Raw genomic sequence first — 13,667 nt, 5'->3', positions numbered from 1 at the left:
AAGTATTTTATCCTGCCCTAATAATATCTCCTTATGTGTTCTCATTATGTCTTCATGACATAGTCTATTTCGGCTTCTGCCTGAAGTGCTGCTCGGTAGTAGCCATCTGTTCTGGAATGTGGCTGTCTCCTTCCTCTTAGCCGTTGTACTTTATAGTTAAGTTCACTTTGTGTGATCATATTGTTGGGTGTGGAGTTGCTCCAGCTCTGGTTTGAGCTCAGCTGGGGGCTTGGGTAGCAAGAGCCTGCTTAAGGACATGGGTGAGAGATCGGAAGGGATGGATGGAGACATAGAATGGGGCTGCTTACTCTTCATGGGGCTGAACAACAATTACGCTAATGACACTGTCTTTTTTTATATAGTGTAGGGATGGGTTAAGGGCAAGATGAGATCTCTTCTGGATTGTCTTCAGTACGACCTTAAAACTTTACTTTTAAGGTGGTGAGTGGCTTTGCCCTCCCAGATCAGATCCCTCAGCTGGACAAGAGTCCACCGTGGTGGTCAGTCGTCCTTGCTGGTGGTGGGTCACTGCTTTCTAGAAAGCACCTAGTATGGCTTGTATGGGTCATAGACTCAGACTGGATTTAGATCCCAATTTCAGTGCAGCATGTCACTCTCCCATAGGCCCTGAGGAGCAGGAGTGGGCTAGCCTCTGGCTATACCTCCATGTAGGGCATCACCAGTGACCAGTGGAGATGGGAGAACATGCGGTTTTGTTGGCCTTCCCAGCTCAGCCGTGCCCTGATCATCACCATATTGAGACCAGTTATGGCCAGAAAACAAGGCCACCCTTGAGGATGCTGCATGAAGTCAGACAGCAAGATAGACATATTCCTGAAAATGGGCGAGCTAAACGTTTCTTGGTGTTTACTTGTTTGTTTGTTTTTTATTGGTTACCGGGCTTGACCTCAGGGCCTGGGCACTGTCTCTGAGCTCTTTTCCTTAAGGCTAGCACTCTACCACTTTGAGCCACTGCATCATTTCTGGTTTTCTGGGGTTCATTAGCGATAAGAGCCTCATAGGTTTTCCTGCCCATCCTTTGAACATGATCCTCAGATCTCAGCCACCTGAGCCACTGGTGCCTGGCTGAGCTAAAAGTTTTAACTTCTTGTCTTGTCTTGCTAAACACACAGGAGGCTTGGGTTGTAGCATAGAGTGTAGGTGTAATGGTCAGATTAGCCCTCCCCCTCCCCCCCATCCCTTTCTGCCTATAAACCTCTTTTTTTTTTTTTTTTTTTTTGCTGGTCCTAGAGCTTGAACTCAGAGCTGGATGCTGTCCCTGAGCCTCTTTGTACTTAAGGCTAGTATTCTACCATTCCAGCCAGAGTGCCAGTTCCAGCTTTTTCTGAGTAGTTTATTGGAGATAAGAGTCTCCCAGCCTGGGCTGGCAGCCTCTGAGTAGCTAGGCGTGAGCCACCGGCACCCAGGTTAGACTTCTTTTTTAAGAGCAAATAAACATTTTTCAGATACCACCAAAAAATATCCCTCATAAATCATTGGTCAAGACAGGGTCACATGTCCATTCCTAAACCAGTCACTTCCATTTATCGAGCTGTATAATTTTTTTCACATAAATTATGCAAGTAATCATCCTTCAGATAGATTCCTCAAGTGAAAATATGAATGGGTGGTTAATATTAAAGGGTAATGCGTTGTTCCCAATTCCTCTAAGTTGTATCTGGTAATCACACGTAAGCCCAGAGGTTGATGCAGAGCAGATGTGCCCACATCCATTCATTGCTATGCTAAATTTCCCCATGCGCAGCTTTTTCAATGTCCAGAATAATAAACACATTGAATTAGGTAATTTGCTTAGAGGTAAACGTGAAAGGGAGGAAAAATGAACCTCTTGGATAATTACAAACAATTGAGCTGCTCAAGGAAATTTCATTGACATGTGTTTAATGATTGGCTGGATCCAAGGAAGCAGTTAATTAATGTTTACTTTTCCCATATCACCTCTCTCAAGCTTGTGGGGTTAATAAAAATCTAAAATTGAAATAAAAAAAACTGCTGTATCCAGCCCAGATAATAAAATAGGACTGCCAGCTGAAGAGACCAGAAAGATCCAGATTTCTCATCCCATGCATTTTGGGTCAACCTGCCTATCTGGTTTTCTTGGCTGTTGAAGTGAAGGCCAAGGGCCCAGGATCTTTCCTTTCTTACCAGGAGAATGTGGTTCTCATCTGTGCAGGTTAACCTCCTCTTAACATTCTCAGCTAAGGTGGAGATATGTTTGTCCTTTACCTTATTTTATTTATATGGTGATTGTGTCATTCTGGCCTTACCCATTTTCTGTCTCTCCCTTCCCCAAGCCTTCTTTGTCCTGTACCTCCTTTGGACCAATTGAGACTAAGCTTCTGCATTCCTCAGAGTGTCATTCCTTCTTATTTTCTTTATTCAAGGTTTTCAAAGGCATCACATAGCAGTCAGAACATAGGCAAGCACACAGAAAGCAGCTGGGGAGAAAAAGGAAGTTTCCTTTAAGGCTGGGTTTCTGGGGATTACCTTCTGGGGGGTCTCTAACAAATAAATCAGTCACCTCTATTTCCTGGAAGTGTCATGTAGGTGCTGGTGACTTACATGTCTCAAGGGGGAGCAGAAAAAGGTCTTTACATTTTGTAATAGAAATAAATACAGAAGACCTCACGGATTTGTCCAAGCATATTTGAGGATGATGAATCCATACCCCAAGACCTTCCCTATGAATGACAGCTCTGTCATAACTGAACTTGAGGGAGCTCCTTTGAATAGGTTTTTGTTTTGTTTTGTTTTCTTGCCAGTCCTGGGGCTTGTACTCGGTCTCAGGGCTGACTTGAGCAGCAACTTTTGCTCAAGCTAGCTTTCTACCACAGTGCCAATTCTGTTTTTTTTTTTCTTCTGAGATTAATTGGAGATAAGAGCCTCGCAGACTTTCCTGCCCTTGCTCGCTTTCAACCACAATCTTCAGATCTCAGCTTCCTGAGATCCTTAGATCTCAGCTAGGATTACAAGCATAAACCACTCGCACCTGGCTCATTTGAATAGTTTTTATTCTAGGACAACACACACACACACATACACGCATGCACACGCGCATGTGTGTATGTCTTTCTGTTCTTTTTTTTTTTTTTTGTCTAGGTGAACAAGAGACAGTCAAGGTAAAAGAGCTGCTCAAATAGAAAGAACAGAACCCCTGACTTTCTGGTCCCCTCCAGTAGAAAGCCAGGACACCAATTCTTATGTTGATGTTGTTTGTGAACATAGTTCTGTTAGGTAGAATTCAATTCATTTGCTCATATTAGCTAAAAATAATGATTATTGCTGGGTGCTGGTGCCCACACCTATAATCCTAGCTACTGAGGAGGCTGAGATGGGAGGACTTCTGTTGAAAACCAGGCTGGGAAGGAAAGTCCAAGAGACTCTTACCTTCAATGGACTTCCAAGAAGTCAGAATTAGAGCTGTGGCTCAAGTGGTACAGCATTAGCCTTGAGCAAAATAGTTCAGGAACAGTGTCCAAATCCTGAGTTAAAATTCCAGGACCAACACAAAAAGAAGGTTATTGTTATTAATATTATTTTATAGAGACATTATCCTTTTTTTACCAAATGGGTGAGAAGGTGCATTTGACAATCTGGTTAGTCAGTGGACTGAATCTTGGTTCAAATGGAGGGCCATACTTCATCTGAATTTCCAGGTTTTATTCAGGTTCATGATCACTATATATTTCTTATGGATAAAGCTTTGTTCTCTGTCATATGAGAGCTAAGTTCAGTTTAGTGAGAGGAACACCATTTAGTAAGGAGCTATGTTAGTCAAATGTCAGTGGCTCACTCCTGTAATCCTAAACTACTCAGGAGGCTGAGAGCTGGGGATCATGGTTCAAAGCCACCCAAGCAGGAAAGTCTTTGAGACTCTTCTCACCGACAAAAACCATCAACAAAGTCCAGAAGTGGAGCTGTGGCTCGAGTGGTAGAGCAGCAGCCTTGAGCCAGAAGGGGTCAAGGAGTTCTGAGTTCAAGTCCCAGTACGGGCCACAAAAAATAAGTTTTATTAGCTTTCTGTCTCTGAACTGAAATATCTGAGATGAATGCTAATAAGGAGGAAAGGTTCACTTGGTTGAAGGTTTCAAAAGTTTCAGGCCATGGTTGTCCTGGCCTGGTTGCCCTTGGTCTGGTGGGAGTGCTTTGTGGAGGAAACAATCACCTCTTGGTGCTCAGGAAACAGAAACCTCCCATGAAGGCCCACTTCTTAAAGGGCTACCACCTCCCCAAACCACTACTGGTTAGGATCAAGCCTTTTCACACTTGTGCCTGTGGGAGTCATTCATCTAATAAATTATAGCAGATGACATTGAGGTGGGATCAGGTAAAGGTTTGGGCCTGATAAGCAGCAGATGTTTATATAATATTGTATGGGACTTGCTTAATCCATTGTGTGCTTGAACAGCTGTTTTGTTTTGTATGGTATTTAACTACAGAATATCTTGACTTTAGTGCTGAAATTCAAAACAAGGGGAAAGAATTTAGGTGGTTTTGTTTTGTTTGCTTGTTTGTCCTGGTACTGAGGTTTGAACTTAGAACCTGGCACTATCCATTAGTTTTTTGGCTCAAGGATGGCACTCTACCACTTGAGCCATAGTTCTACTTCTAGCTTTTTTATGATTAATTGTATATAAGAGTCTCACAGACCTTATACAAGCCAGCCTGGGCTGGTTTCCAACTGTGATCCTCAGATCTCAGCCTCTTTAGTAGCTAGGATTACAGATGTGAGCCACTGCCCATCCCCAGCAAGAATTTAGTTTTAAATCATAGATCCTAAGCATATCTATACAGACTTACAGACATTTTTTCTAAGTACTGGATTTGAACTCAGGCTTCACATTTACTAGGTAGGTGCTCTACTGCTGAGTCACACCTCCAGATCTGCACTGGTTTTCTCCACGGTGTGCAGTTGGGATCTAAATCCATTCTTTGACATGTGGCTATCAAATTATCTCAGTACCACTTATTTCACTGAATTATCTTCGCTGCTTCCCCCCCCCAAAAAAACTGATTGATTATATATGTGTGAGCTTATTTCTGTATTTTCAGTTCTTTTCTACTGCTCTTCATGTGTATTGGTTGGCTAGGCCTGACGTAACAGAATGATATAGACAGAGTGGCTTAGCAACTGAAATCTTTGTCAATGGCTATGCAGAAACAAAACAACAGCATCAAGTTGTATTTCATTAGTCTCTTGTGACACTCAAATATCCCATTCTTAGAGTTACCTTCTCAAGCTCTAGTCCTGTGGAACAGTCTCATTTCTTGGTGCTCCCATTTTCCTGCACATTAGGTTTGGGTACTGACTTAGCTATGACTTCCCCTGACAGGAACTAGCTCAAAGCAGATTAGCTTTCTAATCAAAGTCTTACATTGAACTCAGGACCCAGGGACTCAGTGGTGGAAAAGATGATCCCTGTCTTAGATGTCTTCTGAGTCGGCATTACCATAAGCAGGGTTATTCCAAGTGAGAGCAAAACAGTTCATCTTACACCACCCTTCAGCTTATGCACTAAGAAAAAGGAGGATCTATGTGAGGCCGTGGAGGGATGCTGATGGAACTTCCAGGCATTGTGTCTGTCCTGAATAGAAGAAAAGAAATGGAGAAAGGAAGAAGGGAAGGAAGGAAGGAAGGAAGGAAGGAGGGAGGGAGGGAGGGAGGGAGGGAGGTGAGAGAAGGGAGGGAGGAAGGAAAGCTGAACCAGCCTGTTTCTAAAGATGCAGAATGGAAGAAAGAGAGGAGGAAACCAAGCGAACTAAACAAATCTTACTGAATAGTATATAGACCTTGTATATTTGTATTCTATATCTTAATTAAGATTATGAAGGTTCAACAACCTTCATAAAGGTTCCTAATTCTCTTTGTGGAAAAAGGGTCTAAGAACAGGCTTTGGGCCATATCGGTACAAGCATGGAGTACACTAGTTCATCAAGGACAGCTCTGCCAGACTTTGAGTTTTCCCTTTTGAGGGACAAAGTGTTATGATATCTACCTCATGATCTGAGATGGAGGATGTTTGTTAGGAACAGGTAGACACTGTTAAAAATGACTGGATAGCTGGGTACCAGTTATCATGCCTGTAATCCTAGCTACTCAGGAGACTGAGATATGAGAATCACAGTTCAAAGCAAGCCTAGCAGGAAAATCTAGGACACTCTTATCTCCACTTAACTATCCCCAAAGCTGGAAGTGGGTCTGTGGCTTAAATGGTGGAGCAAAAAAGCCTCAGGAACAGCACCCACGCCCTGAGTTCAAGCCCCAGGACCAGCACAAAAATAGATTAATTAAGCAATTAATTAAATTTAAATGACTAAATAGAGCCAGTGAGTAAGGAATTATATTGCCACCATTAAGATACCTGGAGCGATTATCTTGCTGTCTACCAACCAAAATAGTATTTGCTTCTCAGTGTCTTTACATTCTCCTTCACTGGACAGGGCCAATGCTGCTCATACATTGCTGGCTGCATATTTTGCTCACTGCTTGTCTTCAAGAGTCCCACTGTGTTACTGTCAGAAAAATACTTAAATCCTGTTGCGATTCTACAAGAAAGACCAGTGAATGGAGAGGAGATTCTCACAGATAATGCCGATGATGAGAACTTCATGGCAGTCATTTGCTGCCAAGGAGATGAAATAAAGCATTTAATTACTCAGAGGCATTGAAAGAGTGACTGACAGAAGGCCTTTCCCTCTCAACTGCATGTGAAATTTTTGGCTTTGGTTTTGCCTCAAAGAATTTTGATTATTTTTTTCTGTCAAGCCTGATAATACAAGCAAAAAGGCCATTGACAGAAATTATTGGAAATTTTTCTTTTTTAAAAAAATAGACATTTGTCTTTGATACTTCACAGATGGAAGAGTCACAAATGCCATATTCCAATCATGCTGAATTCAGTGAAATGGTGAACTGAATGACTGGTATGGTATGATGTCACTACAATAATAAATGACAATGAGCATACAATTTTCATATGTCTCCTAAGCAATCAACGTTTTTGTTTTTAAAAGGAAATTATGGTAATAATACCTTGATAGATAAATATTATGTATACAATACCTAAGTTACATATAATGTACACATATCTGCATATGTACATATAAAATCAGGAAAATTCATATATAGATAGGTAGATACATATATAGATAGATATCATGTCTCAATTTATAACTACATGATATCTAGCTAAATATCTATTTATAGATATCATGTGATACCAGATAGGTATAACATAGTATTTTTCTTATCTATTGATACCACATTCTGCCTATCTACAGATAGATATCAGATGGTATCTATCTATCTATCTATCTTTCTATCTATCTATCTATCTATCTATCTAACCTTTTTCTGATTTTATATGTACATATTCTTCACTGCATAGCACATCTTTCTAATGTAGGAGAATCTGCTCCCCCAAATATGCCACTTTGGCATAAGGATTGTTTTGAGCTCCAGGCACTTGAAAAACAGCAGATGAGAGAAGGGCATGGGAATCTCTTCTTTTCTTCCTGAAAACAAGAGATGAAAAACTTCCACACGCAAGATGCTTTTCCCCAGACCAGCAGAAAAGAAGCATTATTCCTCAGTGTGTCAGCATGGCCACAAGATTTCTGTACAAACATCCTGGTTAAAATAGTTCTCTTCCTTTAGTCTCCTCACAGAATTTTATGGCTGTTCCACAATGACATGTCTTTGTTCACATACAAAAGCATTTAGGTTTTCTTATGGGACTTCCAATGGCACATAAAACTTAACCTTCCATTTGTAGACTTTGTTTCCCTCTAATCTGTCTCATGTTGATATAATTTTCAGGCCTCATCAGGGCTCTGAGAGAGTACAGCTTCAAGAACTTCAAAGCACTTTTGTTTAACCCTGGAATGTTTTCCTTAACATAACCACTGGAATAGAAGCAAAGTGTGATCAGCCACTCACCAGGCCCTGCGGGGTATGCATAGCAAACATCTTCCTCCATGCCTTGAGGTCACAATTAGTATTCTCTCTCTTTTGTTAAACTTTGAAACAGAAACTTGTGGTGTTGGTAGTTTTCCCATCTGGTTCCAAGTTCTTATTTCTTCTAGGACAATGCCCAATTCTATATGTCAGATTCTCCACCAGTGAGAAGAGAAACCCAAATAAATTGATATGCTTCCTAGGATTGTGATGGAAATTAAGCAAATCTTACTTAAAAACCACTTGGAATCATGCCTGACCCATACCTACCTTTGTATACATCCTTAGCAGTTGTTATTGAGAATTATTGTTTAGTAGTGTTATCATGGTTATAGTTTCTACCCAACATCCATAGCTTCATGTCAGTCTGTCATAGCCACATCTAACCTTTGTTCTAATGATGTCATTTCATAGCTGTATTTTTCTTACCTACATTCTTTTTTTTTTTTCTTGCCAGTCCTGGGGCTTGAATTCCAGGCCTGGGCACTGTCCCTGAGCTTCTTTTATTCAAGGCTAGTACTCTACCACTTGAGCCATAGCACCACTTCCAGCTTTCTCTGTTTATGTGGCACTGACTGAGGAATCGAACCCAGGACTTCATGCATGCTAGACAAGCACTCTACCATGAAGCCACCTTACCAGCGCTCCATTCTTTTGGACAGAGTTTTTTTAAACCGGAACCTTGGGGTTGGAGGCATGGCTCATTTGGTAGAGTCCTAGCTAATGAGTGAAAACATGTGGTACCAAGTTGGAGTCCTGGATTCAGACATTTAAAAAAAGGAGAGAAAAGTGAAACCTTTCCTCATCTATTCTGAGATATGGCAATATGCTCCCTCAGTACCGTTGCTGCTGAGGATGCTGTGATTTCCATGTCACAAGTGTCACCTGACTGGTGGGGCTGCTCAGTAATTTAAATGAAGATCTTCACATAAAAAGAAATAACCAACAACAACCAAGAACCAAATCTGTTGATGACAGCTTTCTTCTTATTTGCCATTTCTCTCTTATCTCTTGCTTTGCTGAAATCATTTGGCTCAAAGTACAACTGATCCTTCTGTTGGGACCTTTACTCAGTTTTAGATTGTGCAGGGCTTCTTGGAACTTAACTACTCATTATAATTTGCAAGAGAACTAAAAAGCAGATGAATCTCTTACTCTAAACCAATGAATGCCATGATGATACTCTTTTCTTAACAGGCCACTGTCAGGAGTCTACTTTTCATGTTGTTATTGCTATAAAAGAATCCCATCAGTCATTTAGAAATAGTAGAATTTTATTGGTGTATGGCTCTGGAGGCCAGGTAGCCAAGGGTCTAGGGGCCACATCTGTGGAAGAGATTGTTTTCAAGGAGGAAGTATTTGTTGTGGCTTTTGATTTCAGAGGTTTCAGTTGCCTGGATCCATTGCTCTATGTCTGGGGTGATGGAGAATATCATAGTGGCAGGGACATGTGACAGCGGATGCTTACTTCATGGCAGTCAGGAAGTAGGGAGGAATAGAAGGAAGGGGTTAGGGTCAAGTGTACCTTTCTAAGGTGACGCCTAGTGACTCACTTCTTCCAACGAGCCCCCAACTTCCACAGTTCTAGCCCCCTCTAATTATCTATTCCAAATTTTTTTTGGTCAGTCATGGGCTTGAACTCTGGGCTTGGGCGCTGTCCCTGAGCTCTCCAGCTCAAGGCAAGTGCTCTACCACTTGAGCCAGCGCCACTTCTGGATTTCTAGTGGTTTATTGGAGATAAGAGTCTCATGGACTTTCCTACCCCGGCTGGCTTTGAACCGCAATCCTCAGATCTCAGCCTCCTGAGGAGCTAGGATGACAGGCGCGAGCCCCGGTGCCCAGCTTCGATTCCAAGTTTTAATCCATGACACAATCATCTCTGAAAACACCCTCAGAGATCACCTGAGCCTTTTTATTTTTCTCATGAGATTTTTATTTACCATATACAAGTAACAGGGAATAAAAAATTAACAGGTTCAAACCTTGAAATGTCAAGTCTAATGCTCTGTACCCTTGCTAACTTTCCTTATTTTTTAATATTTATTATTATAAAAGTAATGTACAGAGGGGTTACTGTTTCATAAGTCAGGTAATGAGTACATTTCTCTTTGGACAATGGCACCCCTTCCCCCACTCTCTCCCAGTTTTTTCCCTCCTATTCCTACCCACAAGTTGTATAGTTCATTTTCAGCATAGTGTCCAGTGAGTACCACTGCTGCATTTGTTCATCCTTTGTCCCTCCATTTGGTGCCTCCCTCCTTACCCAGCCCCAGACAGATAAACAAACAAGACAAAAAGGAAATAAAAAACCTCTCTTGTTTCCATTTCTTGGACTTCATCTTGATAAATAGTATTTTATATGATCAGAGGTACTGAGGGCACTGCACCTTTGTGTTCCTCCCCTAAAAGAATATTCTTCTTCGGTCTCACTGTGTGAATGCCTAGAGTCCTGTATAACTTATCATGCCCTAGTGTACTTTAGATCTAGCTTCACGTGAGAGAAAATATGCACCATTGGTCTCCCTCTTCTATACCAACACAAGTGGAATGCCTCAGCGGGTGAGAAAGTGTACTTGCAAAAGGGCTGAAACTCGCTTTAGTAACAGATCAGAATTCCCAGCTCACTCCAGAGATAATGGCAGCAATCCCTTAGAGCCTTTCTGATTCCAGCCATAAGAGCCCCATCCCTACACTGTTACATTCTAACATGTGAACTTTTAGGAGACACATTCCAACCCTGACAACAACATTAGAACCCTGACAGCATCTGTCAGGGTGGATGTTGGATCCTGGGTGGAACAGAAAGTTATTATTCATAGCTTCGCAAGAATTGAGCACACGTGCATTACAACATGGAGTTTAGTATTGTGGTTCCGACACCATTATCAGACTCCATTTTCATATTAAATTAGAAACAAAAATGTTATGCTGGTTACATTTAATGAAATTTTAATAAGGTTGTGTTTTGAGGTTATTATTCAAATAATGTGTTCTCAATCACTTTTCTTCAAATATATTTGCATTAAGGAGGAAATCAATTTGGTTTAGTTCTTTGAAGACCTTACCCACTTTCTGGCTGGCTTTAAAAAGACAAAGGTGGCAGGATTCTCTCTCTTTTCTAAGTCAGTAAATGAAAAGAAATATATTTGTTAAAATCTGGAGATATAATGGCAGCCAACTGCTGATGGTTAGAGTTAATGAAATGACTCATTTTGGCTATTAAGAGTTACATGATTAAAAACATATACAAACCACACACATCACAGATAATAAGGGATGATACTTGGATGTCCTTTCTTTTTTATTGAGCCTTAAAATGGAGAAATTTAGGAAATGCCTATTACTGCAATTCTTGATCACTGATGCCCAAAATTAAGTGTTAATCTCTTGAGAGAGCAATTTCCCCCTGCTTTGTAGCATCCATCTTAAACATTTCATCTAAAATTCTAGTTATGGGTCCAAAGCAGTTTCTAGGACCATGTCTCCCAAAAGATAAATTTGCCTGACTGAGCTAGAAACATTGGAAGCCAGGTGCCAGAGGCTTACACCTGTAATCCTAGCTTCTCAGGAGGCTGAGTTGTGAGGATCTTGGTTTGAAGCCAGGCCAGGCAGGAAAGTCTGTGACACTAATCTCCAGTCAAGCACCCAAAAAGTCAGAAGTAGAGGTGTGACTCAAGTGGTGGAGCACTAGCCTTGAGTGAAAAAGCTCAGGGATGGTACCCCGGCCCTGAGCACCTAGGCCCCAAGTTCAAGCCCCAGGCCTGGCACACAAAAAAAGAAAAGAAAAAAAAAACAGCATTAAAGGAAATGTGTTATTGGCATTCTGGTTTATTCATAGTTGATTGGCTGGTAAAGTTTAATGCAGAGAATCTAAGTTTGTAAAGCTCAGGGAAGACGTTCTCCATTTGAGCAAAGCTTGTCTTATAAACTCCTAGGCACAGCAGAGAAAATACCTGCTTCTAATGATCAGGAGCATGAGTCCCTGGGTTCAAATCCCAGTAATGTCAAAACAAAAACAACAAAAACCCAAGCAACCCCTAAGCATGTGCGCCCCAGAGTTTAGCCGTGTACTTCTGAAGGGTTTTAGTTCAAGTGTTTTCAGTGACAACCACTGATAAGGCCAGACAAGCTGCAGCGGCCTCCCTCCCTCCCTCCCTTCCCGCATGCGCAGGAGGAGGAGGAGCCGCCGCCGCCGCCGCCGCCGCCGCGGGGCCCCCCGCCCCCAGGGCTGCCTTGCGGACGCGTCCTCGTGACGCAACACGCGCAGGCTCAGCCGGCCGCAACGCGCGCCCTCCGTAACTTCGCCCGGCGCCGCGCAGGCGCATTCGCCTCCCCCCCCCCCCCCTCGCTCCGGACCGTTACGAGCGGAGCCTCGCGGGGCCTCAGCGGAGGAGTTCCGCGGCCGGCTCGGCTGCCCGGGGACATGTCGCAAATCCCGCGAAGCCGAGGTCGCCCCAGCGCCTTCGCCTTGGCCGACCGGGAGCGAGAGCGAGGTCGCGGCGGAGACCACCCGTCGCCGAGCGCTGACGTCTCGGAGGAGGCGCCGAGCACGTCCCGCGGGCCGGACGCCCGGTCGGCGCCGGCGCCGGGGCCTGGTGGAGGCCGCCGGGTCCAGGCCGCGCCGGCCGTGGGGCCCCGGACCCAGAAACAGCTGGAACTGAAGGTGGCGGAGCTGGTGCAGTTCCTGCTGGTGAAGGACCAGAAGAAGATCCCGATCAAGCGGACCGACATCCTGAAGCACGTGGTCGGGGACTACAAGGACGTGTTCCCGGAGCTGCTGCGCCTGGCGGCCGGGCGCCTGCGCGACGTGTTCGGCTACGAGCTGGTGGAGCTGGAGCCGCGCAGCAACGCCTACATCCTGGTCAACACGCTGGAGCCCGTGGAGGAGGACGCCGAGGTGCGCGGCGACCAGGGCACGCCCGCCGCCGGCCTGCTCATGATCGTGCTGGGCCTCATCTTCATGAAGGGAAACACCATCACCGAGACGGAGGTCTGGGACTTCCTGCGGCGCCTGGGGGTGTACCCCACCAAGCGGCACCTCATCTTCGGGGACCCCAAGAAACTCATCACAGAGGACTTCGTGCGGCAGCGGTACCTGGAGTACCGGCGCATCCCCCACACGGATCCCGTGGATTACGAACTGCAGTGGGGTCCCCGCACCAACCTGGAGACGAGCAAGATGAAAGTGTTGAAGTTCGTGGCCAAAATCCACAACCAGGACCCCAAGGACTGGCCCGTGCAGTACTGCGAGGCTTTGATGGATGAAGAGAACAGGGCTAGACCCCCGTCCAGCGCCCCGGCCCCGTCCTCCTGACTCCGGGGAAAGGAGGGGGGGTGGAGACATGGAGATGGGGACCCTCCCCCACACTCCCATTAATATGTCATACACTGAAAGAATTCGGGGGAAGGGGTGGGAAGGATGTGGCTCGCATGGTCTTTGGAGGAGCGTTGTTTTATTTGTTGCCAACATTTTCACTTGTGAACGGATTGAAAGAACAGTTTTGCTTATTTTACTGTTTTTCTTTTGTATGTATATATGTATGTATAAAGTGTATACTAACTTTTAGTTGGGAAACTGTTCTGTGATTTTTTTTTTGAAGAGATATTTAAGAAAGAACAAGTTGCTTTGGTGCCAAAAAAGTAATAATAATAAAAGCAGAGTACTATCTGGTTGCTTAACTCGAGCTTG

General features: G+C 43.7%; 2 protein-coding genes across 5 annotated transcripts in view; both read left to right on the top strand.

Moving 5' to 3' along the window:
• The window catches only part of Entrep2 (endosomal transmembrane epsin interactor 2), a 161,435-nt gene that overhangs the window by 104,389 nt on the left and 43,379 nt on the right, over positions 1–13,667 (top strand). The window lies entirely within an intron of this gene.
• Nsmce3 (NSE3 homolog, SMC5-SMC6 complex component) lies at positions 12,328–13,657 on the top strand. Its single transcript, XM_070043118.1, has one exon. The coding sequence runs from the start codon at positions 12,402–12,404 to the stop codon at positions 13,290–13,292; it is 891 nt and encodes a 296-aa protein (XP_069899219.1). The 5' UTR covers positions 12,328–12,401; the 3' UTR covers positions 13,293–13,657.

This window comes from Dipodomys merriami, unplaced genomic scaffold (assembly GCF_024711535.1).
Source record: "Dipodomys merriami isolate MVZ:Mamm:240054 unplaced genomic scaffold, mDipMer1.0.p SCAF_33, whole genome shotgun sequence".
Classification (NCBI taxonomy): Eukaryota; Metazoa; Chordata; class Mammalia; order Rodentia; family Heteromyidae; genus Dipodomys; species Dipodomys merriami.
The sequence above is the reverse complement of the archived record's forward strand: the minus strand, read 5'-3'. Positions and strand labels throughout refer to the sequence as shown.